Raw genomic sequence first — 27,768 nt, 5'->3', positions numbered from 1 at the left:
GAGAACTATCAAATTACACGAATGCGATAAGATATGGATGGGGTGAGTGTATATTCATTGCAGCAAATGCAATAACAATAAAAACTGGTATAATTGAGTGAAGCTTCGCTCATTCGCCGCCTCGCTTGTGGGGGTAATTAATCCCCATCTACAGCATCCATCGGATCCATTTGCATTTTTCGAACGACCAATATGGAAATACTGCGATGTGTATCGTCACCATATATACTGCACATTCCGCTTGCAACCGATGCAGTAGTTTTCCTATCAACGCAATCAATTTTAGTTGTGTTTGAAAGCGAAAACAAAGCGCAAAAATGCATATAATTGGATATTATGTCAGTTCTCCAACATAGTTATAAATAAATAACTATCATAGACAAAGTGGTTGCGATTAATTCACTTATTTTAAATACGATTTGGCGCTATTAAAACTGTGCAATCTGATTAAGAGCACAAAACGTAGTGCATTTATGTGAGCAATTATATAGAGAGACCACGTAGCGGATAACATTTATTATGAAGCCGAAACTCTTATCGCATAAAATACGATAATGAATACACACACGAAATATTATTCATTGTTTTCCACATCACCTGGGAGTTTGGGAAAATAAAACGTTTTTATTCCCGCAGCTGATCGATTTTATTTTTGTTGTTTTGTAGTATAGTTTATTACTTAATTAAGTTTTAGAAGTGCTAAACATATTAAGAAATTTGTGTTGAGGGTGTGCCATGTTTGGTAAACAAGGAAATCTGCTCTTTCTGTTCAAGGCAACTTTAAAAGCCTCAAAGCATTTTTCATGCAAGGATGTAACTGGAAAAATACATTTTTGAATAAACACAATTTTTTAACGAAAATGGGTCAAGTTTAAGATTTTAGAAATATTTTCAAAATATTTTCAAACTATCGGACCAAGGCTAATTGTCAAGTGTTGAAAGAAAACATAAAGCTTCCATTTTCAAGATCTTTTATAATTCGATTCGATAAATGTATCCTTTTTTTATTCAAAAATTTTTCGAAATTATCTTAAATTTCTTAAAAGTTTCTCCCTTTTACCTTGTTTACTTAATTCACAGTCACTATAGCGGACATCCAAAACATTTCAATTTCGCAAGAACTATAATTATTAGTTGATGTTGCTCTTTGTCAGGTTTGTGTTATGGGTTTGGACTTTGGCGCCTAATGGGCTGGGGCTGGGGCTGTGGGCTCTGGTCGCGGTTTTTATTACCTGGACTGAACTGGAAGCACTGGCATTTGGTGGTTATGTCGTTCGAGCTGGCCGCAATGAAGAGCGGCAGCTCGAAGAATTTGTCGCACTCGGGATCGACGTAGACACTGCTGCGCCGACTGCTAAACTGCTCCAAGTCTTTGATGCCCAAGACTTTGCCAACCATTTTTCACTCGATGTTCTCGACGCTCTCTTCTTTCGTTTAATTTCTGTTTGTTCGATTTCACAGGGTTTCTCGCCTTAATTTTATTGTTATTTTTATGTTGCTTTTATTGTTGCTGCTGTTGTTGTTGTTTGTATTTTTTATTTTAATTTTTGTTTGTTCACTCGCTTTTTTGGCACCGAGAACGACATCATTTATGTAGATTTCAGTCTCTCTTTTTTCGTCTTGCTTAATTTCTGTATTTTTTATACACTCTGTTCACTGCTGCTGCTGCCTTTTATTGTTTTAATTTATTGCGATCTGCAATTTGCTGTCGCCCGAGCAGCGACGCCGGCAGCACTTGAATTTAATTTGCAGCACATTTAACATTTAAATTTTCAGCTCACATTTTTTGTGCGGCTCTGCGGGTGTATCGAAATTAATTGTAATATTTCAAACGAGGGTTGAAAGAAATCATTAGGAGCATCCCCCCGCGCGAAAATTCGGGGATCGTGTCGTGGAAAATCGGAGTACGGCGAATTTCTCGGACGACGGGCTTACGTGCGGAGCGTTCGGATGCGTTCGGGGTTCTCTGATATTTTCCGGCGGACAGGCCGGTTTCATTCCGTGGGCCTTCTCAATGAAAGCTCCCCGAATAAATAAGGCGAGAGCGATCGAAAACCTGGCGCGTGCAAGCTTTGAATTGGAAGCTTTTTCTACGGGGTCTCTGCTCTTCTTTATTCTATTTTCTGATTTATTTCTGTTTTTTCTTAGTTTTTGTTTGTTTGTGCATTTCACTATCGGGCGCCATAGAGCAAACAGCTGTTTTCTGTTGTTCTCCCGCTCTCCCGAGTGGGAAAAGCGGCAAAGAAAACGTCCTAATCTAATGTAAATACCTCTATAAATAGCTTTTGTGGGAAATTTCGTAAGCAATTGGGCGAAAAAGGGCTTGGAAAATCCCATGCAAGCGAAGAATGCTCGGACATTCCTGCGTATACGCAACTTTAATTTATGAGATTTTTCCAGCAACGTTGGCAATATGGCAAGGAAAATTTTCAAACCGCAAAACAAAATTTATGGGGTAACCTCACTAGGTGAAATTTTTTTTTAACAGAACTGAGAAAAAAAAGTAGCACCAACAAATAAAAGCAGAGGAAATACTTTCGTAGCCTAAATATTTACAGGAAAATTTGTACGGAACTTCTACATAATGGGCATGTGGGAAAAGCTCTTTTATTTTCAACAGGTAAACAAGAGACGATAATTTGTGAAATCGAACTTGGCAAAAATATATACAAATGTAAAACTCTTGTATAAAATATTAACTGGTCTAAAATGTTTTAAAACAAATTTTAACAATGCATTTGCTTAGAATTTTTTTTTGCTTCTTGCAAAACAATACACAAAATAATGAATCATCATACAAAAAAAAATTCTAACAAAAGGCTGTTAATTTGTATAGTCTTTTCGAGTTTATAGATCCGTTTGTGGTCACTTACGTCAGTTTTACGACCCACAAACTCAAATTCTAGTGCACCTAAAAAATAATAAGAACCGATTTTAATTTTCAACATTTAAGCCCCTCACGTGATGCTTCTTTTTCCAACGCATTTCAACCGCTGATCTTTTTTTAGCGTCTTCACAAACTGATTTTTAACATGTTTCGTCAGGCGAAATATAATAAAATCTAGTCTGCCATTTGTTTATACCAGAAATGTATAAATAAGAGGGGAAAATAAACAACGCGTGGCCATTGGCCATTGGGAAAAACGCTTTTCACGACACTCACACTTGCCATCGAGCAGATGATAAATTAACGAAAATGTTCATACATAAAATGTGGAAAACATATATAGAAAATCAAAGAAAAACCAAAAAAAAAAAAAAAAAAAAAATGAAAATGGACGGCAATTATCTTTGACTTGGCTGTATCGAATTTTATAAGATATTTCGTAGGTATATTTATGAGCAAGGGATTGCCAAGAATTCTGGCGACACTTAAGTGTTGCCCCACAACACCTAAAAGAACAGATATAAAGATATAGACGATCTTGTGATTCCCAAAGATTGCCCCTCCTACGTCAGGTCAAAAAAACCCGAGCAATTTCCGCAATTATTCATCTCTAGTTATAGAAATCAAGGGTCCCATAAACAGTCTACCAAAATACGCTATCTGGGCCTAAATGGCAGTTAATTGGTATTGCTGAAGTGGCCGTAAAGAAATTACAGATAAAGTTTGCATCGCTATCTTTACGATCAGTGCGTTTGCAGCGATCGAAGAATTATAAAAATATACTGCGGGACAGGAATAGTCAATTAAACATTTGACGTAGCTCATCAAGAAACTCGTGAACTGGCACTTATAAGATCACCGCAGCTTTCTGACACATCCCAGTTAATAAAATTATTATTGGATCAGTATCTAAAACAGAAAACGCCTCTAATCTTGTGCGATATCTTAGGCACAAAGTAAACAAACATACACATTCGAATAATTGTGACATGATCTAATGTGCAATTTTTAGCTATAGGAAACAATGCTCTGTTGAATCAAGCAAATCAAGAGGGACTATCAGTGTTGAAGGGGCCACAGCGAAAGGTTAGCGGCAACAAAAACACATTCTGGGCATGCAAATTGCAAATTGCAAGTGCAATTTATTACATTTTCCCCTCTGACGACATTGCCACCGCTTCGCTTGCCAACTGAGGTCGATGGGAAAAACAATTGCCGGCTGCAGCTAAATTTAATTTGACAACGTTTTTTCATTTTGGCAAACTGCAGATTAATGTTGTTATTGTTGCCGATTGCCCTCCTGTGTCGTTTTCGTTTCCCTTCCAAATTGTCAGCGTTTTTCGGCTTAATTGCATCGCACAACAAGGCGTCATTGGACGAAACAAGATTGGGGGCCTAAAAACATGAACGACAAATGGGAATCAACCTGAGGAAAGACCTTCGGAATGGGGGAAATTGTGTCTACAGTTTGGTCAAACCTTAGCAAAGAAGACGTGAATCATTGAAAGATACAAATCGGAAAACTAGAAAATAATTTAATAACACTTTAAGTTCCTGAGTCATTGCAATCGGTTAATAATAACCTGTATAAAAATCGTTATTCATAATTGTATATGTCTTTTATTTTTGTTTAATTTGGCATTAAAATATCTCGTAAAAACAAAAGTAAGAGAGATGCGCAATTGAAATTTAATTTTGCGGATAAACAATAAATTTAAAAAGTTATAATAAAAAAGGAATATATCTGATAACAAAATTTTTATTCTCGGAAATTAAAATGCAAATTATATGGAGACTTGCAAATTGCGGTGAACCGCTTCATAATACTTAAAACAAATTGATTTATTTTTCGAATTTCGAACTTGTATAAATTTTGCATTACCCCGAATAAGTTATTCAAATAATGGTTCAACTTTTTTCACATTCAAACAGACATAAATAAATGTGTAAAATATTTGACCAAATTATATGCCTTCTCCGCAAATTATTCGAATCAATTAAGTCAAGGGTTCGGGAGAACGAAGTCAACGAGCCTGCATTGGCTCTGCCAGATTGTTCAGATTGTTTAGCACGCGCTATAAATATCTTGGACCGATCGATCGGTCGTGAGCTAGCTATTTGTCAATTAGCACCAGTCATATTTCTGAATTTCGAGGGACGAGGCACATGACGTGCGACCTTTGCGACCGATCTCGTCTTTTGGGGGAGGGATTCGCCAATGGGTATTAATTGACATTCGCCAGGGATCGTATATTTGCCGGCCCTAAGTGGGCGGTTGGGGGTGGTCCCCTTTTGGGTGTGAGGCGCCGTGATTCGATGCGAACCACGAGCCGGCTCCGTGTTTGGGCTATATTCGAAATTAATCAAGTTATTGCCGTGTTAACTGCATCGATAGACGCCGTTTTGAGCCTGGCACAGAACGTTTATTCGTTATTGTATTTACTTTTTACCCAAGATGTGTTTTTCATTTGTGCCAGAAACTGGTTTAGGCCTTTATTCACTCATATTGCACTTAATTGAATCGACTTCGGAATTATACATTCCAATAAGTGGGGTCGGTTTTTATATTCGATATTTTTTTGTGTGCGCCGTGTGTTTTATTAAGTACAGCACGTTTCTTTTATTATGGGCATAATTTTGAATTCGATTAAAATGGCGAGCGAAAAAAAACCCAACCATTCATTCAATTTTGATTGTTGCGGCAACTGTTTGCTCTAGAAATCGGTGTAAACAAACTGAGCTGTTTATATCAATTATTCCCCTAACCTCTATTTATATACGTGTTTCCTCAACCACATAAAGAAAAGTATATTTAAGCTAAAAGTACACTGCTAAAAATAAAATACTACAAATGTTTAATACCGTGTTATATAATTTGTACAAAAAGGGAAATATATTTTTTGTACGCATTTTTTAGTTATATATTTCGAAATTTTATTTAAATCATTTGAAAGTGAAGCCAATAAATCTTCATTTAAGTTATTCCTTCTGCAGTTAATTTATAGTGCACACATGGCGTATGCGCAACGCACAGTCATTAACCATATAGCATTGACTGACTGATCGAGTGACTGACCATTGAACAACCGAACGCAACGCACGAGACTATGTACACATAAAAGCAATGTTTATATATTATAATTTTTCGTTGTTGTATTTTCTCGGCTAAAAATGGTGGCTTTTTTCTTGTTTATTTTTGAGTTTGGCAGCTAGGCGTGATAATTAACGAGCCGTGATTTAAAAGTCGATTTTGCTTTAAATGTGCATTCCGATTGCAATTTTGGAGGCTGCCACAGGTACACCGAAAAAAATCTTATTTCATTTTTACTAACAACGGTTAAAGTTATAAATCTTTTGAGTCGAAGTGATCGATTAAACTCTTAACGATTTTTAAAATTCTCTAGATTTTTTTCAGTGTACCTATACGCTCCTATATATTTACACACGCACTTTGCAAACATATAAAGTAATTACGCTGACACGCGACTTGTTTCGAAAAGTATTCCAATTTGTTTTCTCGATTTTCTTTTCGTTTTCGGATCGTGTATTTGCCTCTTCTTCTTCTCTTTCGTGATTTGACAGTTGACAACTTTTGGGCATATAAAACTACAAAATATCGACGGATCGAACGTGCGACAGAGACAGAGACAGACAACCACCGAGCCCGAGGGTTGGAATTATACTGAGATTAAAGTTGAGAAGTCGCCAGCGATCGACGAATTTTACTCCTCTTGACTCTCTCGAATCGCCAGAGAAAATGGGAGAGTGACCGAAAGACAGGTGAACGATGCATTGGGGACACACATTTTCTATCAAAGCTCTTGGCCCATCGAATGAAAACAAAAAGCTGTCTAATTAAAAGCTCCACACAAAATATCAGATAAAGGTTTGTATTTTTTTTTTTTTGTTGTTTCGGCTCTCAGAAGTTCGTTCAACTTCAGAAAAAATATTTAAGGGGGCGCGTCTCGAATAAAATGCATTACAAATGCCGGAACAGTTGTAAAAATGTGGAAAATTATTAGCGAAGCGTGTTTGAGACAAATTAGCCATTATACACATCAGCAATTTATTGAGCTATAAAGTGCACATTTAAATCAATAGAGTTATAACAACATCGGAATCGTTGTGAAATCATCAATCTGGTCTCTAATTGCTATTGAAATTAGCTTTAAATTGTCTGGTGTAAGCCAACATTGTTGTTGGTGTTTTGTCATCATGTGATCGCAGATCTGTGGTTATTAAATCGGTGATCCGGTAAAGCAATCAAAGTGTGAATCAAAAGTGTCGCATTTGCAGACAAGTGAGATGGAAACGAAGACAATGGACCGTGACACCTGCGATGGCAAGGGTAAATGTATTAGACGGCCGCATGAGGAAATCGCAAATGAAATGGATTTTCAGCTAATTAGTTGCTGAGCAATTTGCATAGTTTTCACATCGGCTTTAAAAACAAAACAAACCAAACATGTACAATTTATATTCAGTTTATATGTGTACCTTTTTTAGTATATTTCTCAACTATTAGCTTATTAGATTAAGAAATATCCTTGTTTAAACCTTTAAAAGATCGAATCGATGGCGGCCCCACATGCACCATCACTGTTAAGCCACAGTCGTGTCCGGCAATAAAATATACACCTGAAAGCGCAACAGCAGTGGGCAAACAAGTTGAACTTTTAAAAGCATACTTCGAGGCAGCTTATTAATATACAGCTCCCGGCTGCTCGCAACTCAATTATTATTCACCCACACACTCACGCAACATATGCTCACGAGTACCCAAAGAAAATGCAAAATAGGGAAAAGAGGGACAGAAAAGTAAATATAAAGTTTTACGAGGCGAAGCAAAAGTATGTTAACACTGGGAAAGAAAAATAATGGCCGGGTGCTGCCCCAACAATTCGCTTGGTTATCTAAACAGCGAGAAATACAAACAATGTTATCGCAGAAAGCAAAAAACGAGCGAGAAAATTCGAAAAGAGAGCAGTGGAGCTTTATCCGCCGGCATATCTCTTCAGCTTTTGTTTAACTATATTTTAAGAATTTCAGTCTCTGTTCTTTTATTTTGTTTCTTTCATACTCTTTTAAAGGGTATAGTTATTTTTCTATATAAAAATATATTTAACAAAAAAACAGAATTAAATCTCTAAGTTATTGTTAAAAAAAGAGATATTCAATCTCAGCCGTGCCACAAATAGGTGTTTTATCTTTCCATTTTTAAATTGTATCTTCTCATACATTTGAAAGCCAAAGAGCACGTAAACAAAACAGCACCAGAAAGATTGCTAAAGAAAAGCTTCCACTGTGCTTAGTGACCTCAAACACCTAGAAAGAGATATATATCTAGTATGTGTACTATGTACATTCATCTAATTAGAGGCGCCGCTGTTGACAGAGAGGCCAAAAGAGCAGAAGAAAAACGCATTACAAAGCGAAAAGGTTAGGAAATTAAATCAAGACGCCCATTTACCATTAACCGATTTTATCGATTGATAGTTCTGCTAAAAGCTGAATGAGTGAAATCAATCAGTTGGCTGGAATGTTTACCATTTAGCTTACATCTTGGTCAAAGTAAATTTGAACAGATGTTGAAGCTAGGCAAGGAAACCGAGAAATATTTTTTGGTAAATATTAATGCAATTTCATCATCCATTTTTTAATTGAAAGGAGAAGTAAATGTACCGTATAGATTCAACAAGGAACTATAAATTTTAGCAAATTATTAAACATTACTATTTAAATTAAACTAGAGGTCCTGTGCCCGCTTCGCTGGTCAACACAATTTAACAACATAATAGTCAATGTTGCACGTCCAATTCCTATTCGTCTAACAGCAGGCATTATTTCAAATTGTTTAAGCTCGCTCTATTTTTTGTTTAAATATTTTTTTACCGACTTCATCGATACACAAAATCAACGCAGCTATGATCTTTTTTTTACATACAACATTGTGTACATCTGTTGAGCCGCTAGCGACTTTTCCAGAAGGTTTTCCCAAAATTTTCTTATGCTTAAACCTTCTTCTGGTTCTAAGCTATCTCCCTACCAATTTTCAGCCAAATCGGTCAAGCCGTTTTCATGTGATGCGATTGCGCACATATTTTGTCTCCATTTTTATATATATAGATAATCCAATTTATTTTGCATATTTTCTTTGATTTATGGTCTGGCATTTGCGATAATTGTACATAATGTTCGATGAAAGACCTTCCGCTCTTAATTAGAATCAAAAACTCAGCGGCCACAGCCACTAAAAAAATATTCACGATCACTCGACACGCAAAGTATCGTGATAGAGACGTAGAGAAAAACAAACAGTGCCATTAATAAATAAATCCGCCGCCCTTTCACTCGACTTCACCGTCATCCAAATCCCCAAGATATCCAACAGGCCAAAGCTGTTGATTGTTTTATGCCACTGAAGATCAAAAGACAAATGACATGTGGGCGTTTGCGGTGCGGTTTTTTGGGATGTGGACTTAACGGATTTGATCTCTGAACTTCCTTAGTATACAAAATTTTAAACTCGTTCTTAGATTTATCTTTCTTGAATTACTATAATTACTAAGATATAAAGAACACAGGACGTCTTTTTTATAAATAGAAAAAAATTTCAAGAAAATAAATAATTCGATAAAAAATACATGTGTCCCCCCACTCTTTTTCGTTATGTCTCAAATGTTTGTGACCCAAATAATCACACCCTCAAGAAAATACATAAAAAACGAACATGATAAAAATGACAAAGAACATGTGATATAATAACTTTAAAAATAACAGCCGGTAACTTTGCTAATCTAATCAAACGGGAATAAACTTTAGAATAGAAATCTCGCTAAAGTGGTTAGCAACTTCTACAAAATCTTTAAGAGGTTTTTGATATTTTTGTTAATTTTTATTTTTACTTTCTTTTCGGGGCAGCGGTCAAAACGGTCAAAAGAAAACCAAAACAACAAAAAAAAAGCCCAATGAATTATATATCAAAAAGTATACTCATGCAAGACACAATAAAAAAAAACAATTTTGCTGACTATAAAATATGCGAATGACTTATATAAAAGATTTGCAAATTGCAACCCCATCAAATCCAAACCCCAAAATCCTCTTGAAAACAAATTAAACAGAAATTACCTAAAAATAAAAGGCAGAATCAAAACAAAAAAGCAAAACGAAACAAAACATAAATAAACTCGCAAAGAGAAAAATTCAAAGAAGGCAATATGGGAAAACCAGTTTTAGTCAGTTACAAAATTGTAGAGATTCATTCAGGGCACACTTTTCGCACATTTTCCCGAGATTCACGTGCCATAAGGCCACAATGAACCGGTGGGCGTGTGCCGCAATTTGGAGTATCGAAAAAATCATAAATATATTTATACCTCAGATTGCCCGATCAGTGGAAAATTTTGTTTTCAAAATAAATGAAATTCATTATTTTCTTTTGAGTTTTTGGAAGAACATTTTTTCAATCGTACAAGTGGATCATAAAAAATTCCTCTTGAATGAAAATTTATTTCCCCGCGTTGCCAATACATAATTTGGCATTAAATAGCAAAACAACATTTTTTTTCGACGTCAACGGCATGCAAAAAATGGGAAAATATTCTGTTTCCATTTGCTTGCGTAAGCAAAAGCGTTGTTATTGCTAACAACAAATAAATTTAAATTTTAAGCCATAAAGATCTGAATTTTTGGTGGCTATTTTAATATTTTTGTTGTATAGTATCTTTTTTGGGATCGGGATGGCACGTGGCCAGAATGACACAGAAAATTTCCCAAAAACAAATACAGTTTATCATTGGCACAATTCATAAAGGTGCGAATTTAAAAATACTAATTGTACACCTAACGTAATTTATGGAATGTTTGTACGCGATATTTTTAAGACGGATAATAAAAATATAGATTAATATTATTTCAAGAATTTAAATGCTGTTTCACTTATTTAAAACGAGTATTTTTACGTCGAATATAAATTTAATCCACGAACATATTAATGCTATCCAACAGTTTGATTCTGCCAAGATTTTTCTAACTTTAATCACATGATCAGCAGCTAATACAAATCCAAAAAAAAAAGATAGAATTAAAAATTATTGAGAAAATAAGCTACCGAAGAAAAAGCAAGCAAGCACGAGAGTGATGAAAAAATTGCATTTATTTTTAAACAAATTAATTGGCAGCTGGCCAATTGCCATAAAAACGTGAATGCTTTTATTTGTTTGCTTTTCCACAGCGCGGGCCAAACAAAAGTTATACTTCGGGTTCATTATGTTAAGCGAATACTTTATACTTATAAAAGATTAAAGATGGCATCGAAACTGTATATTTCGATTAATATTGTGATCAGCCCACGTCGCATTTCATATTTTCATGACTTTAAAGATTTTGGTTTATATAAATAGACTTTATCCATATGCAAATAATGCGCTGTGCACAAGACTCACTATTTTCGACATCAAAATCAAGGCCAATGTCGACCGACGAGGGGGGGATATACTAATGGTTCGATTGGATTGTATCGCCCGATTTCCTCTGGAATTGAAATTGCATTTAGTGGCTTTCTATTCTATTTGGCATTCTGACAGCGAGAGTGGATAGCAAAGTTAAATATCAAAGAAAATAAATACCGAATTTATCTCACCGAATAAAAACTATTTTTCCCCCTCCTCTTATCAAAATCAATTGCAGAGTAAACAAATTATTTTGCGGGCCCTAAAATGCAATTGCTTGTGATGGCCTATTGAAATAAATTGATTTTTCCGCTTGGCATTTGCTCATCGATTCGTTTTAATCATAAGACGCATTAAGTTTACAAGCTTTTTCATCTAGGAATGTAATTATATTGATTTAATTTCACTGAATACACCCAAAAAATCCAGTTGGGGTGCTGAGAAAATATATTGAATCGGGTTTTCGGACATATTAGCTTTGATTATTTGCATACCACCTATAATTAATTAATTTCGCTGTTTACTTGCTGTTCTCACTCGACCATTTCGACCTGTTTATTGACTAATGTATTTCGTACGTAGTGAAATAAAGAACAAACAAATACTCCTTCATTAAACTCATAAATAAAAATTTTCTTCTTAATGAAAATGTGCTTGGTCTGCAGATCACCTGATTTTCTTGTAATTGCGTGGGGGGCACATGAAAATATCAATTAAATTTCAAGAGATTGAATATATACTAGTTCTTTAAAACAAAAGCAAAGCCTGTATACTTTTTTGACTGTTACTTGCTCATAGAAAATAAGTCGAAAAGTATCCAGCAGAAAAAAATTGTTGAAAAATTGGTAAAGGCGTCAACACTCACCAGTTTGCTTTGGTAGATTGTAAAAGTCGAGGGTTTTGATCTCGGACGTCTCGACATGCGGGGCGAACCCCTCGTACAGGTCGCTCTCCTCCACGATGCCGCTCAACTTGTCGGCCTGGGAAGAGGCATCTCCGCCCCGATGGTATGGCATCTTCTTAGCCAGCTTTGCGGTCGCTCCGGGTCCTCTGTCAAGTTTTGATTTGGGTTTGCCTCCACTCGAGACCTCGCTTCAATTCAGGCAGTTGCTGGTTGGTGAATTTCCTTCGTTGTTTCCGTTTGTTTGACTAGATGGTGGCTTTTTACCTTGCAGTGCTTTGCTATCCGTTGTGTGGCAATCAATTTGCGAGCCTTGTTTGGTTTTAGTCGTGTTATTATGTTTATATTATTTTAGCTTGATTTAATTAGTGGCCAACTTATGGAGACAGAAATACTCCAATACGATGATGCCGCGCGGAATTCATTATAGTGAACGATTTAGCACGAATACTGCAAAAGCATAGCGGTGTCGGATAATCAAATCGCAAATGTCGGCGCTTCCAAGTCTGAAACGAGATAGAAGTGGGGGAAGTTTGTTTATTATTTTCGCATTTCTTTTCAATAGCCCAAACAAACAGATTCCAGTCAATCAACATCGATCGGCTAGATAGCGAAAGTATGTATATGAAAACAAATCCTTTCAATCGAAGTCGGTTCAATGACATGACCCATTCGAACCGCAGAGTAGATAATGCCAAAATGGCGCCATTGGCCCATAAAATACTTGGCCTGCTCATTAATTTCGAGCCGGCTATAAAAAGCCAACTGGCCAGATTTATAATATATATAATATTGCACGCATATATAAGACGGTTTTTTTCTGCTGAGGGTGACTTTACCAACAGCAGCCGGTTTGATATCTAATTAAACCCAACAGAAATCGGAAAAAAACAAAAATATTCAGCGCAAATATTTCAGCCGGCCATAAACAAAAGTGTGTATTTATATTATACTAAGAGCTGCCAAGCAATTTATTTTAAGGATCATAAAAGTTTAATGGATTTGTTGTTCAAGTTTTACTGTGTTTTAGTAAAATAAATTAGAAAAAATATTTACATATATTGTTATATAAGTTTTAAAAGTCATACAAATTTATTTTAGTTTTCGTTACCATATAAAAACTTAAAGCCAAGAAACCCATTTAGCCAAATTAACCGTGGCACACGCTGCGTATACTCGACATTCAACAGCTTTATTTTCCCCTCTCCACTCATCTCGTTGTCACGTTTGAAAGACTAAAGTCCGGCTATTTATCTAAAGTGTTTTTCTCTCTACCATTTCTGCCAGGAAAACTACACGCATATTTCGTTCTGTTTTCGTCACAATTCGCATGCCAAATGAGCGCCAAAGCAAACTAAAAAATGAAATTGAATTGCAAATTTCTAACGAAATTCCGGACACGTATCGAAAAAGCCAAACAACGATTTTATTTTCCGTTTTCCTTTGACACTCTTAATGATTTCGCCTGTCAAGAACAGCATTTCAGGGGGGCTTTATGGCGGACTAAGAGGGTCCGACATCGGACATCGGATAGAGAGACAGACAGGTCTGATAGATCGCTGCGCTTGCTTGATTGGCCGTCCGATAGAAGGTGTCGGACTTTTTACCTGGCCAACAGTAGAGGAGGCGTTAGCGGGGGGAACAGGTGCCGTCAGGCGGATTTGTGGCCCAGACAAGTTGTATCTATGGCAGCTTCAAAGCGAACCAAGATAACAAACGTTTGTATAAAGTGTTTGATAATTAATAAGGAATGAAGCAGAGATAGTCATAAAAAACAAAGAAATAAATTCAATTCACTTAAACGAAAAGTATCTTAAAGAGCTAGAATAAGGGTAACATTTTTAAACTATTGGCTAAATAAAACCCTTAAATCCCACTTAACGAACAACCAATAAATCGAAATGTTCGATTTTTCCCATATTACTTAACAACCTCGCCGGAAAGCCTTTCCTTGAATAATTTTCCACTTGGCGGCGATTCAAAACGTATTGTAAACCTCCAGGTAAGAGCTCCGCCCTTCCCTAGAACAAACATCGGGGCACTTAAGCCTTGTTAATTGACCGAACAGTTTCATTTTATAGCAGTCCACTCAACTCGGTCGACTCAACTTGACTCGATTCGCTCCGTTTTGATTGGTAATGTGCAATTTTCATATGTATGTCAATATTATGCTACGTCTAGTATTTTCAAGGTGCCTCGGGTTACGTCGTCAGCAACACGGCTTTACACAAATAGCGGCAACAGGTATCGCATGGACATGTATATAGAGTTATTAACAATCGTTTACACTGTAGTTGAGCTGCTTGTTTGTTCGCTGTTCGCTGCCTCCGGACTTGAGAATGCTATCTAAATGTTATAATGCACCCAATTTGCGCTAATGAAATCAAACAGGGCGCCACTCAATTGGATTCAATTGGACAGTTTACAATGACTAACTTAACTAAGCGTAACTAAGCCTCGAGAAGCACAAATGTTTCGGCAACGAATCGATTAACGCTCCACGGGACCAGCAGCTAATTAAAACGTTTATGCTAATGAGGCGACACGCCGTCATGTTGGTGTCGCGAGATGTCAGCCAAAAGCTGGGAAAATCGACAAGAAAAACTTCTACGAAAATGCTGACGTGCCGGAGGTTAAATGCGCCAAAAACTGTCTAAGCTTGACTGCTAAAATAAAATAATGTTTAAAGTTTTAATTAGCTGTATTCCTCACAAATTTGGTCGTAATAAAGAGAGCTGAATATTTAATTTCTTAAATATTCTTTAACTTTTATTATATGTAGGGGATCTCAATACTTAACCTCACGTGATTCATTTATTTGAGGCATTGTATGATTCATTATTCTTTTTACAATACATTTATTTTACAATCCATTTTATGAATCACGTTTTATTTATAAATAAATAGTTATAAATATATATTAAATGTTTTTCTTGATGGTAGACTCTAGCAACAATTAGCCACAAAACCAAAACAAAAACAGGTCAATTAGAGCCCAAAAGACGTAAAAAATATACTAGCAATAAGCTAGATATCCACTTAGAGCAGGTGATGAGCGTTTTTGGTGCTAATCATTGGCCACAGTGGGTTAATCGCCGATTGTTGGAGCCGAGACCCAAGTAATGTCTCAACAATTATTTGGGCTGGTGGGTGGTTAACGTGACGCAAGTGCAACAATCGGTGGGTCAAGTCGAGACTGGATTCGATTCGATCCGACTCTCGACACGTAATTCTCGGTGCAATTTGCGTCAGTTAGCGAAGAGGAAAAACTTTTGAGGTTTCCAAGTAATTTTCCACTGCGCCAAAGTTCACCGAAGTTATTAGCTTCAGTGCCGTTGGGTTATTATTTTTAACGACAAAAGAAAATACAATAGTTAATCCCAATTTGATAAGCGGGCGGACCTTGTTAAGTGAGCGATGAGTAAAGTGGGTAAAAAAGAAAATCCTTGAAAAGCACAAACAGAAATTTATTGTAATTACAATTAATTGGGTACTTGCTCAACCATAACTCAACCAAATTAGGGAACAAGAATATAAAAGGAAAAATATTTACAAATGGGGAATTCTATTGATTTACTCGTTTGTTTAATCACTAGTTACCATTTTCATGTGACATTTAATTTGTTAAAGTTGCCAAGAAGTCATTTAATTCCCCTAATTACCATCGAAATAAGTGACATTTTCGAAATAACTAGGTCACCTGGTTGGGGCTGAAGGCAAGTCAAGTAGAGGTAAGTACCTCCCACACCCACTTGAGGAGAATTTGCATACGATATGATGGTAGGCGTACTTTTAAGCCGCACCTGAGGAACCTTTCGAAACGATGCTAAAACGTTTCCTAACTAGGCCAAGCAGCTGTCACTATTCTACACGAAAAATCCTCGAATGCCTTGAGAGTGCATTGACTTAAGCCAGGTCCTTCGGCACACCCCTGACCACCCTTAAACAGCACAAAAGTCCCTGCCGTCCCCATTTCCGCCCCACGAAAACTGTGTCACTTTTAGCTAAAACAGGGGAAAAGAATGACTTTCAAAAAAATCGGCAAAATATATACTCTTGGATTCCCAATATATAAAATCATATAAAACTGGAACATTGTATCTCAGAATAGCACACATAAAGTTTTGTAATTCGTAATAAGATAGATTTCATTTCAAGTTCGTTTAGGAATGAAAACAATGAGATCGATATAGTTATAGCCTGCGAAAGGGTATCAAAAAGTGAGGGATAAATACCCTGTGAAAATCCGGGGGGAAAGGGAATGAAAAAAGGGAATAGGGACAGAGAGTCAAAAAGGGAAGTGAAATTATGCCATCGCTCGGTTCAGTAAGTCCTTAAAGTACTGAAAATGTGGGCCAACGCGAAGCTTATTGTGTGGGTGTGTGCGTGTGCTGGTACATGTATTGGTGTATTATTTTATTTACTTTTGTGTGTGGGTGTGACAGGACACTTTGCGTCAGCGGCAGCAGCACCAGACCGAAAAACAACAACAAAGATAGAATTGCGTAGTGGCAACTTGAACTGGGTGTGTACCAAGCTTATAGCTTATAGCTTATAGAGGGGGGCGAAAATCGGAGAGGAGTGGGTGGAAATGGAGAACGGGAGACTTGGAGAAGAGAGAATCTGTGGGGAGGGTCCTGGAATCAATGAATGAAAGTACCAACGCACGCATGAGCAACCGAAAGGGAGAAGAGAGGAGGCCACAAGGCAAGGACAATGGAAAACCCGGGACCTGCAAATAGATTTTCTAATATTGTTAGTAAGACGTTGTAATCTAATCGTGAGAAAATATTGAAACGGTCTAAACTTGGAACAAGGAAATTGAATAAAGCCGAGAAAGGAAGAGATAATGTTATTACAAACTCACGTCGGACGTCTAAAGATACAAGTTTACGAACTGATTCTATTAACAACATAAGCATTAACTTGCTTTTCAAATTGAATACATATTTTGTATACTTTCTTGGTATATTTAAATTTGGAGATTAGTGTCAGAAATTGTCCCTTTCATTTAGCAGCATTCCCCGCTGACGCAAGTGCAACCAATTTATTTCCCCAGTGTAATCGAATCAATTTAAGCTTATTTAGGGGCAGGGCAGAGGGCAAGCAAAGGACAACGCGCAGCGACGGCGGCGGAGAGCCGGGCCAAGTGCGGATGGATTGGCAAGGAAATCAACTTCAACTTGCCGCAAGGACAGCCACTGAAACCGAAACTGAAATTTGTCAGACAGCTCGAACAATTAAAACAGGGCCCCGAGCTGTTGACCTGATTCCAGTATTCCTCAGTGTTCGCTCTTCCCAGCGCCCCCGAATGTTTTTATATTTTTATTACTTTTTTTCCTTTTTGGCGGCAGACTTCGTGACGGCTGAAAATGCCACACACGCAAGGTTTTTATGGGTCTCCGATGTGTTTTCTTGCTTTTTCGCTGTTTATTTTTGCTTTTCTTTTTTTTTTTTGGCAACAAAGGAAAACCTGTACACTGCACTTGCCACAAGCAGCACAACAATCGAGCTCACCAACGGGTCACTGAACCCGAAGGAAAAAAGTGCAACTGCAGCAACGGCAACGGTAGCTGCGGCTGCAATTTATTTCATAATCATTGCACATGAGCACAACGGCAAGAAAATCACGTGAAACGGGCCCTGGGCTCTGTTATTTATATATGGGCATTTGGCCAGGCCTCTGGCTCTGAATTGGAATCTGAAACTGAATCCGAATCGAACTCGACTTGGCCTAGACACAAGGAAAATCCACTGCCGACAAATGGCAGGAAAACAAAAATACGGCGACTGCGAGAGTTACTTCAAAAGTCAGTTGGGATGAAAGAAGAGGTTCGAATGTGGACCTCAGCATTGGGTAACGAATGCTTTGTGAGATGAGATAAGATTGGAATAAGGGCAGAGAGAAAAGTTTATTTATGACAGGCAAGAAAAGGAAGTTAATAGAGCACAAATTAAGGCAACTTAAGATGACGTAGCTGTTTAGATTAGAGAAAACAAGGAAAAAAGGTTTATGAGTCAAAGAGAATTTTAGAAATAACCAATTACCTTACTGTTAAATTTCTTTGTGATTTTCTTAATTTAGTTTAAAAAATAAATAATACAGCAATCTCTTTTAAAACGAAGTGATTGTTGTCCACCTGAATTCTCAGTTACGTTAAAACAAACCTCGCACATAACATGTAATGTCCCTGGAGCCGCCAAACAAAGGCTGCCTCGTAACCGGGAGCCACTTGAAGCCGACCAAAGCTTGGCCTCTCTGTTCCCCAGTTTTTTGCTTTTTTGGCCATCCAACACCCAACTATCCGACAACCCAACTCCCCAAAAGGGGCCACAAAAACTTCCAGCGAATGTGTTATGTAAGCGCGCATTTTCAACATATTTGCTTGCCCAGTTTTCTTTGCTTGGCTGGCAAAAAATAAAGAAAAAAAAGCAATGCAGCCCAGAAAAATGGCAAGCGGCAGAAAAATGGGAAAAATTGAAAATATAGGCAAAGTGCAGAGTGTGCAGGTTTTCTGTTGTAATTATTCTTATGTCGAGAATGTTGTTGTGCTCGTGAAATGGAGCCACATGAATCATATCGAGATGTTGGGAGAACTACGAGTGTTTTCATTATCGCTGCTGTCATACGATTGCCTTAGGTTGTTATTTGGACTGCGGGTTTTTTTCTATTTGGATAACACGGCGGATGAAAGGCAGACGATATTACTCATACGTCGCGTTGGCCGAGGGAATTTTTCAATACCGCTCAAATGCCCATAAGCTCGAAAATAATTACCCAACGCTGCTGGGCATTCGATCCCAGCCATATGGCAATATTTCAAAATTTAAAAAGAAATTATATAGCCAAGCGCAGACATTTAGTGGATAATTTGCTACTATTCGACACTTATTATGCATGTAAAACGCTTTCTATATGGCCATCATGAGCTAATGTTCACATTTGGGCCCGGTCAATGAAATTTTTATGAAGACATCAGCCATTGTGGCAGTTGCACTCGAATGATGGCTAATTACGTAGCCAATTTAATAGACATTCCCATATGTCGCCTCGGGGGGCAGCTAATGGACCCTAAAACGATGCCAAATGACTGGAGGAATTCGAAATGTAAGGCATGGCCAAGAACCGTACTGTTATATAACAAAGCAATCTAAATTCTGACGCCCTGTCCACACACTCCACCCATTGGGCTGGAAAACATGGATCTACGGGGGCAGTGGCAAAAGCCATTTTTGTTTACACTCGCCGAATTGCAACACACACAAAGGAAATTTCACGTTGCTTTAATAAACAATTTTTACGCCGGCTGTTTGTAAATATGGCAACCATTTAGATATGGTCATAAATTCCCAAAACTATAATTTAAATATAGTAAATAGGCACATTTCCAAAAATACTTAATTCTTATTTCTTTTGGAAATTCCTTTGGGTTCGCGGTAATTCACCTTTTGATTGGAAGAAGATTACTTGGAATGAGTATTGCTTAGATTAGGCAATCTTTAAACTATATAATCCTTGAAAACGAGGGCATGATAAGCTGACATCATGTCAATGATGACTTTAGTTAGAACAGAAATTTGCCGAATACAGTTTGATTATTATATTTCAAGAAATTTTATAGATAAGGTGAGAATAGAATGACATTGCATTTTGGCAATTGCAAAAAAATGGTTTTGCTTTAAGTTTCTTTTAGTTTAACAAATTCTATCATATAAACGCACTTGAAATCAATATTTGCACATTCTTGTATTTTCTGTTGTTATCGTAAAAACCAACCAAACACATAACAAAACAGAATTACTTTGTTCAAATGCTTGAGCAAGCAACATAAATTGTGACTTAGTACACTCGTTGACGGCATAAAATATGCATAATACGCACAATATTTATATTTTCGCCGATAAGATTGCCGCTTGGTGAGAAGCATTAAAAGTTGGTTTGCTTGTAGGAAACTCGCTGATAAGCGACGGCCAATTTATTTTGATTTTGCGTTCGCAATAAGAATTTCTTTTTTTGGAAGCCATTGATAAGCGCTTAAATTCTGTGGACTATGTCACGAGCTATTAGTCGGACCTGGTCCGCTGACTATAAATAGTTGCCAGTGCTTACAGTCGCTGACATTGGTGGGATTGTAAATCTTGGCAATGGCCAACCTCAAACCGTGTGACCAGATCATACTCCTCCCACTGGGCAGGCTGTAAAAAATCTTTATCGTCGATATACAGTAGTTATTGCCTAAACAAAATAAATTAATTTCAGATTCAATTAATAAATATTCCACTTATATTCAATTTTAATAAAATTCAATATTAATAGACACAAAATATATAAAAGCCGTAACTACTGTAGCTTCATCATCGATGTGCATTCAGCGATATTGTATTTTTTCGATGGCTAGCTCCGGGGAACCGGTTCGATGCCATCATCATGGCATCATAATATATTTTTTACTTATTTTTATATACGTATAGAGGAGTACCTACATGGCTTATTTTTGCCAATTTCTGCCAAAATGTGTAAGAGCCATTTTATGTGAGTCAGTCCCTCGCATTTACCGCGGTGCGATTGTCCGCACACTTGTTTCGGCATTCCAGCGAACTTCGATGATATTCGAGAGCCGAGTTTGAGTCTGTATTCCGATTCCAAGTTAGCCGCCAAAAGCGTCACGTGCTTTTCGAGTCGATTCGCATTATCGTTTTTTTTCATTTCGTTTTTTTGCCCGCTTTTTTAGCGCTCACTTTGTTTTTGTATTTGCCTTTGTAAACAATGGGAGGCTTGTTTCTAAATATTTATAGCGTGTTCATTTGCGTGCCAGTGTCTGCGGGCCTGTGCATTTTGTGTAATTCGGTATCGTTTATTATACAATACCATTTTAGGTTAGGCACGAGTTAACATTTTATACATTTTCGGCAAAGTCTGCCAGCGGCGCGGAGTTCATTTCGATCGGTTCGGTTGGGTGGGCGTGTTCATGATTTGCCAACTTTCTTAACTGCTTAATACCGCCTTCTTATTGTGCGATCACGTTCGCCAAATCGCTGAAGAGATCGAAATATGGATGCGTAGGCAGACAAAGACTCGCTAATTTTGTAGACACGCAGAATTAATAGAGCCGAGCTTCAAATGCAGGAGTTTTGCGTCAATTGCAACTTTGTAATGGAATATTTTCCGAGAAAACCCTTAAGCGTACCTTGATAATAAGCGGATAGTCCCAGATAACATTTCCATGTGAATTTAAAGTTCGCTATCCGCATAATGGAGGTTTTCGCACAAGAATGCTAAGATCAATAAAAAATTATTTGCTTTGAAAACATTTCGTTTGAATTAATTATCTGCATTGCTCTTTGGCCCTAATGGTGTTTAGTTATGTTTGCTTCATATGCAAATAAAAAATTATTAGGATAAACATTGTCAAAAGCTTAAAGTTTAAAATATTGAACAACAACCCAATAGTTTGTTAAATAATTTTAAGCACGTGACGCATCACTAGATTTAAACAAACTTAAGATACTAAATTGTTTTCCCGGTCCGTAAATAGCACATTAATTTTACTACCTAGCTGTAATTTCATTTAGTAGAGGAAAGCAAAGCAGATGCTGAATAATTAGTGACCATGACTGACACTTCCGGAAGCAACACAATTTGCATCCACAACACGGCAAACCAAATACAAATTATTAATTAAAACAAATCTGCACTGACCCCGGCCCACGCAAAACTAAATTCAATTATCCCGGCGGCGAAATGAACAACTGGGGAAAAAAACCAAATAATTGAATCACTCAACGATCGAAAGCGCTTCAAATTAGCCCAAGGAAAATAAACAACAGACATAAAATATGCAAGCAGAACATAAAGGAACTTGGAGCCATCGAATCGAAGCTCGAAGAATTTTTGCAAATCTCACAACCTGAATTCCGCTGATGGCTTCTGCGGGAATCGTTTCGCTTTCGTTCGGTTCGGTTCGGTCCGGTTTGAGTTCAGTTTTCATTTTTCAGTTTTCATTTTTCAGTTTTCAATTCAATTAAGCGTCGGCGGGCGGAGTTCAGCACACATTGCTCTGAACCTGGCGTCTGGGACCTTTTCTGTTCTTTCTGTCTGCTCGGCGCGTAATTCACTTTATTCAAATATGTATAATAAAATAAACGCCTGTATGCCAGGCACAATGGGCGAAAAAAGGCGAGCTACGCGTCCCATTGTCGAACCGAGTTGTTCTGATGCATAGGGAAAAATATTTTAAAAGAATTCAAGTCCTTGTCAATGATAAAAATATGAAATGGTCGTAAAGATTTAAAAACGCACCACACACCTATTTGTTTTATAAGTATGAAGATCATTTAAGATCAGATTTATTCAGGTACGTTTTTCTGCGTGCTCTTTACTGGTTTCCCTTGAAGCTTGTCGCAAATTCAGATACAAAAGACTGGGGCCGGATGTTTTCGAGTAGGTCCCCACCAACTATGGCTTTTATGCGAATTGAACTTATCTCAATGAAGAGTGACAACGCGATGAGAACGAGAACGTCCCTGGGGGCATTACTGGTGTTTAAGTATGGAAATTGTCGCAGCGGATAAATTGCCACAATGCACTCTGGACACAAACTAAGGTTGTTATCAGTCGGCTAAAGTGCCCACCCACTCGAAAAGCCAGCGGATAAGTATAATTCAAAATAGACTCTCGGGGGATCTGTGGTCAGCCTGCACTTAGTCAATTGTAAATAACAATGGATAAGAGTACAATGAACCATTTAATATAAATATTGCAGTTCAGTGTTAAGTAAAGCTCTCTAAAGTCACTAACCAGGAAATCTACAAAATAATTAAGACCATACGCAGGTGATAGAAAAAAAATAACAAATCCTACTAAATAAATCCCTCTCTTGGCAACGTATAATTTACCTCCCAAGTGATAAGCTTGCATTTACAACGCTTCCTACCAGGCGAAAACAACTGATAACCAGATCTGGTTATTGATTCGCAGTTTATCCGGCCAACAAACGCAGCACGGATAACGTTTACAACACGGCAACACGGTGTCAGCCGAAATCAAGGTTATTTAATCAATGGGGGAAGTGTAGAAATGTTTACCCTGCAGCCAGTTATTAACTTATACTCAATAACCGACAGATATCGCCGCACGGCTCTACGGACATCTGTTAAATATTTTATTTTCGCCCGTGCAGTTGTTGTCAACAAGCGAGATCGGGCTCAATGAAATTACTTGCACAAATTAATGCCGCACAATTACCGAACGAGCAAACGACACAAAGTCATACCCAAAGTCGGGCACAAATTGATTGTTTGGTATCTCGGGCATATATGCCCGCCATGTTTCTGCTCTCTATATAGGATTTATATATGGAGCAGTGCGTCCACATCGCGCGAATTGCCTTTCATGTGCAGCGTTTCATGTTTAATTTTATTTTAGTCGCGCTTTTTTATGTTCGAGTGTAGGAAATCCATCTGGTGGGCGTATTTTTGTTTCGCTTCTCTGTTCTATCATTAACACATCGCGGCCAGTACTTGATTTAATAAATTTGATTAGGATTTATGAGCGTGTGGGCTTTTATTTTCGCTAGCCTCCCATAAAGTGGAGCGGCTCTATGTGTGAAGTTTCCCGGGTATCTATCTACATCAGGTGATCATGTCCTATAAGTGGTATCACACGATAAAAACAGATAATCGCCTAATTTAATCAAACTTAACTACAAACAACGTGATGCATGATATCTTCAAAAATAGGGCAAATCCTAGATGTGTGACAAATAAATGTATCTAATTATACAAAAGTAACCGAAGATTGAGAATCCCGAGGCTTTCCTCAACCGCGTATAAATAACCAAAAGCTACATTTCATAAGTAAAGCAAAGATGAGACAGAAAAGGTATTGTGCTTTGGCTTGAGCAATAATACTAACCTAACTTAACACCATTTTCCCCCAGAGGGGAAAGGTTTCGAATTGTTCGTAAGCTCAAGCGCAAGCTAAAACAATTAATTTTCTGGTAATTTAACATAAACCAGGTCCCATGACAAAACCAGCCAGATTTACGGCTAACGAGCGGCCAGTTTGTGCAACATTGTCGTGGCCACAGAAATAAAATAAAGCAGAGTTCAGCCAAGCGATTTTAAAGGGGTGAGTTGGCCGAAAAAAATATTGATTTTCTGCCCACCTGAAATGCGTTGCCAAGGGTGGAGGCACTGGGTTAGTTGGTTACTCTCGATAAAGTTCAGACCCTTAGGCAGAGTTCAATGAACCAAATGACTGACAGTACTGTGAAACTTATGAACAGAAACTTGTCGGCTGCACTTGGACAATAATCGACGTGAATCACCGAATAAATCACGTTGTCGTCGCCTAGGCACGTACACACATCGCAAAATATGCGATATGGATGGGTGGTACACACAAAAATATATTTGATTTCCCGAAAATGGTTTAATTTGTTTCACTTCATGTTTTTATTAGTTGAACCATAAAAACCATATTTATTTTATAAGTTTCGAGAAATATAAATGCGTTTATAGCGTTGGGTATTGTAAAAAATAAATATATTTTTGCCTGAAATCATCTTTATTTCTTCCTGTGTGGATTGGATATACGGATAGATAAATGGATGGATGTGAGACTCAGTGCAAAGCGACGTTGACTTATTGAAATCGATTGATTCTGATTCCAGTCGGTCAGCTTTGGTTTTTTTTTTTTTTTTGCTGTCTGCTTGCCGGATCTGTAAATTGCACGACTTTTTTTATGATTTTGTGAGTCAAATTTAAAAAGTCGTTTTGTACCGGCCAACTCACGTGAGCAATCGATTCGATGGGACCAGTTGACAGACAGTTTACCCAAATACAATTTGTCCATTGCTTACTCGGTTTTCAAAAGTTATCTAACTAATATTTCTCAAGTTTTAAAGTTTTTTGTTCCCGGCCTAGTAATTATTTTAATATTCTCAAATTTAAAAAAAGGAGAGAGTGCACCTAAATATGTATATAATTATCCCCAAACGGATAAGTATTTCGCCAAAGTAAAATGTCAAGCCCAAGAAATGTGATATTTATCGGTGACTCATGGGAAGTAATAAACATGACATAAAATATTTATCTAAAATTGATACGGGGAAATACGATGGATTGTCGGGGACCTCCTTTTTTCGTCAGTCAATCATTCAGGTAAATCAGGTTTATAAAATATGTTATACAATACCATCATAAGAATGTCAGCCAAAAATAAATCTTCCACTAAACATAATCCCCTGCAATTTCCATAAACAACGAAACGTCAACCCCTACAGAGTTATTTAAGGGACGGACTTATTAACTTTTACAATTTTTAAACTTTTAAAACCCACTATCAAGCTGGAAAAAATGGTTTGCTGCCGTCATAAATTGTGCAAGGTTGAACGAAAAAACGTCTATCTAATCAGTTACGTATGAAAGAGCACATGAACACTAAAAAATACGGAGTTTTAGGGCTTATAAAATTTAGTGGGATTTTAGGAAAAGAAAAATTAGAATGCTGTTATGATTAGAATGAATCATTCAAAATTAGTATTTTATGATTAAAACATTATAGAAGTGTTATAAAAAATAAGTGACTCATGGAAAAAAAAATCATAAAAAACTCAACAAAATATTCTTAAAGAGAGAGGGAGATAAAAAACCAGAGAGAGAACGTTTTTTACCTGTCAATTCTTTATGTTGTCGGTTTCCGTGCCCTTCCTTCGTTGATTATTTTTACTTTTTTCTGTGTTCTTGTTCTGTTTTTTTTTTTTTTTTTTTGATGCACTTGTTCTTTTTCTCCTTCTCCTTCGTTGTTGTTTTTTATGCACTCGTTTTTGTTTTGCTTGCCTCGTTCTTTTTATCGTGTTGTCACGTTTTCACTTTCACAGGTAAATTCTAAAAGAGCAGGATATAAATTCCTTTACCCAATTTATTCTACAGCCCGAGGAGGTGTGGCGCGGGGGAGGCTGAGGAGGCGCTTGATGGCCTTTACACACACACACGCACACACAGAGCGGAAGAGTGAGAGAGCGAGAGGAGAAACAACTACCTTGCGAGCGAACAGTCAAAAATATATTGAAAATATCCGGTAGTCATTTATTTCTTATATTTATAGCGGTTTAATTTCTTTCGGCCTATATCCATTTTTTGTTTAGATATCTTAATATATTAATTTCAACAGAAACCGAAAACACCAGCTGCGCGGTCGAAAAATTTTCGTGCAATAACAAATAGCGCGATTTGCAAGTTGCTTAAATACAATAAGTATAAGGTAGTCTCGTCGGGTTCGTCAGTACGTTAACAATATCTACAATAAGTGCGAGTGAAAGCGTGTTTTCTAGTAAGAGCAATGGAGTGTGCGGATTAACCCTTATGCGATGCGTTGGGTATAAAATGGCCTGTGATATTACAATGAGAGCGCAACCCGAACGTTAACGGACTATACCCGAACGATTTAGCTGCACTGGGTCTTCGAACCTCTCTCGCCTTTTTGGCTCTCTGAGGTTCGATGCACGGTGTGCAATAAATATACTTTGAACGAATTTTAAATTATGTAGAATACTAGAAAGAGTTAAAAGCAGTTTAATCAAGAAAATAAAACTTTTTTATTTAATCTACGAGAAGGTAAAACAATAAGACATATGTACAGTTTTAAAAAATGGTACAACCACAATTAATCCCAATGTGCGATGTCTTAGGTTCGACGTCGAACCAGAAAAATTTAGGGAAGTTTGAGAGAGGGGGAACTCCAGCAGTAAACAATAAAAAGTAGTAATAAACATGTATCAAACATAAATTTTTATAACTATATTTTATAAAGATAAATTTGGAAAAGTGCACCTTTAGAACCGAATACATTTTTGGCAATATTTATAGACTAAAACCGTTATAAAATGTGGGAGAGTAGGAAGATTGGGGACTGGGAGAGAGAGCAGCAAGTGCGCAAGTGTGCGTGGAAAAGAGGTGCCCCCTTACAGTGGCATTTGAGAAAATAGTTCTTCTTTTGAACTCAATACTTTCAATATTCTAGAACTTTCTATCAAAAATTTTCAAGTGTTCGAGTATCCCGAGCCAAAAAACGAATAAATGTAACAATTGAAATAACAAATGTGTATATTTTTTAATCATTTAAATCAGTTAAGCGTGTTTTCAAATTGTCATTATCGCGTAATAAAAATATAAGCCAGAAAGAGTGGCAGAACTAGATATTTTTTTGGGTGGATCTTACTCTCTTTTTGTTTTCTTGTATTTCCACTCTTTCTTTCCTTTGTATGGGTGCGATAATGAAAAATACGAATGCTAATTTTGCCGGTTAATTTATGTTAAAATCGTCGGGTAATGCCTATAAATTTGGTTGCAAACAAACGCTTTTGACAGCAGTTTTTAAGTGTTTTTCTTCTTTTAGGAAATATAAAATGTAAATATTGCAGAACATTTCACACGTGGTTTTCTTTATTGCAACTTCACGCAACAGAAATTCCCACACACTCTCACAAGAATTTTAAGAAAATAAACGGAACACGTCGCATAGC

The 27,768-nt window shown here is 37.1% G+C and overlaps 1 protein-coding gene across 9 annotated transcripts in view; it reads right to left on the bottom strand.

The window, feature by feature from the left end:
• Positions 1-26,526, bottom strand: part of LOC108089823 (GTPase-activating protein skywalker) — a 39,748-nt gene extending 13,222 nt beyond the window's left edge. For 2 of the 9 annotated variants that reach the window (XM_017188233.2, XM_017188231.2), the window contains exons 1-2: positions 6,338-6,569; positions 1,233-1,796 (exon numbers count right to left, since the gene is read on the bottom strand). In XM_017188233.2, the coding sequence (XP_017043722.1) occupies positions 1,233-1,398 (166 nt within the window). In that variant the 5' untranslated portion in view covers positions 1,399-1,796; positions 6,338-6,569. Of the gene's footprint in view, positions 1-1,232; positions 1,797-6,337; positions 6,571-12,205; positions 12,748-25,917 lie in introns of those variants that run through there. The other 7 variants (XM_043207954.1, XM_017188230.2, XM_017188232.2 and 4 more) reach the window with 7 other exon arrangements.
• Positions 26,527-27,768: the final 1,242 nt, after the last annotated feature.

Source organism: Drosophila ficusphila, unplaced genomic scaffold (assembly GCF_018152265.1).
Source record: "Drosophila ficusphila isolate 14025-0441.05 unplaced genomic scaffold, ASM1815226v1 contig_412, whole genome shotgun sequence".
Taxonomy (NCBI): Eukaryota; Metazoa; Arthropoda; class Insecta; order Diptera; family Drosophilidae; genus Drosophila; species Drosophila ficusphila.
This window is presented reverse-complemented; position numbering and strand designations above follow the sequence as displayed.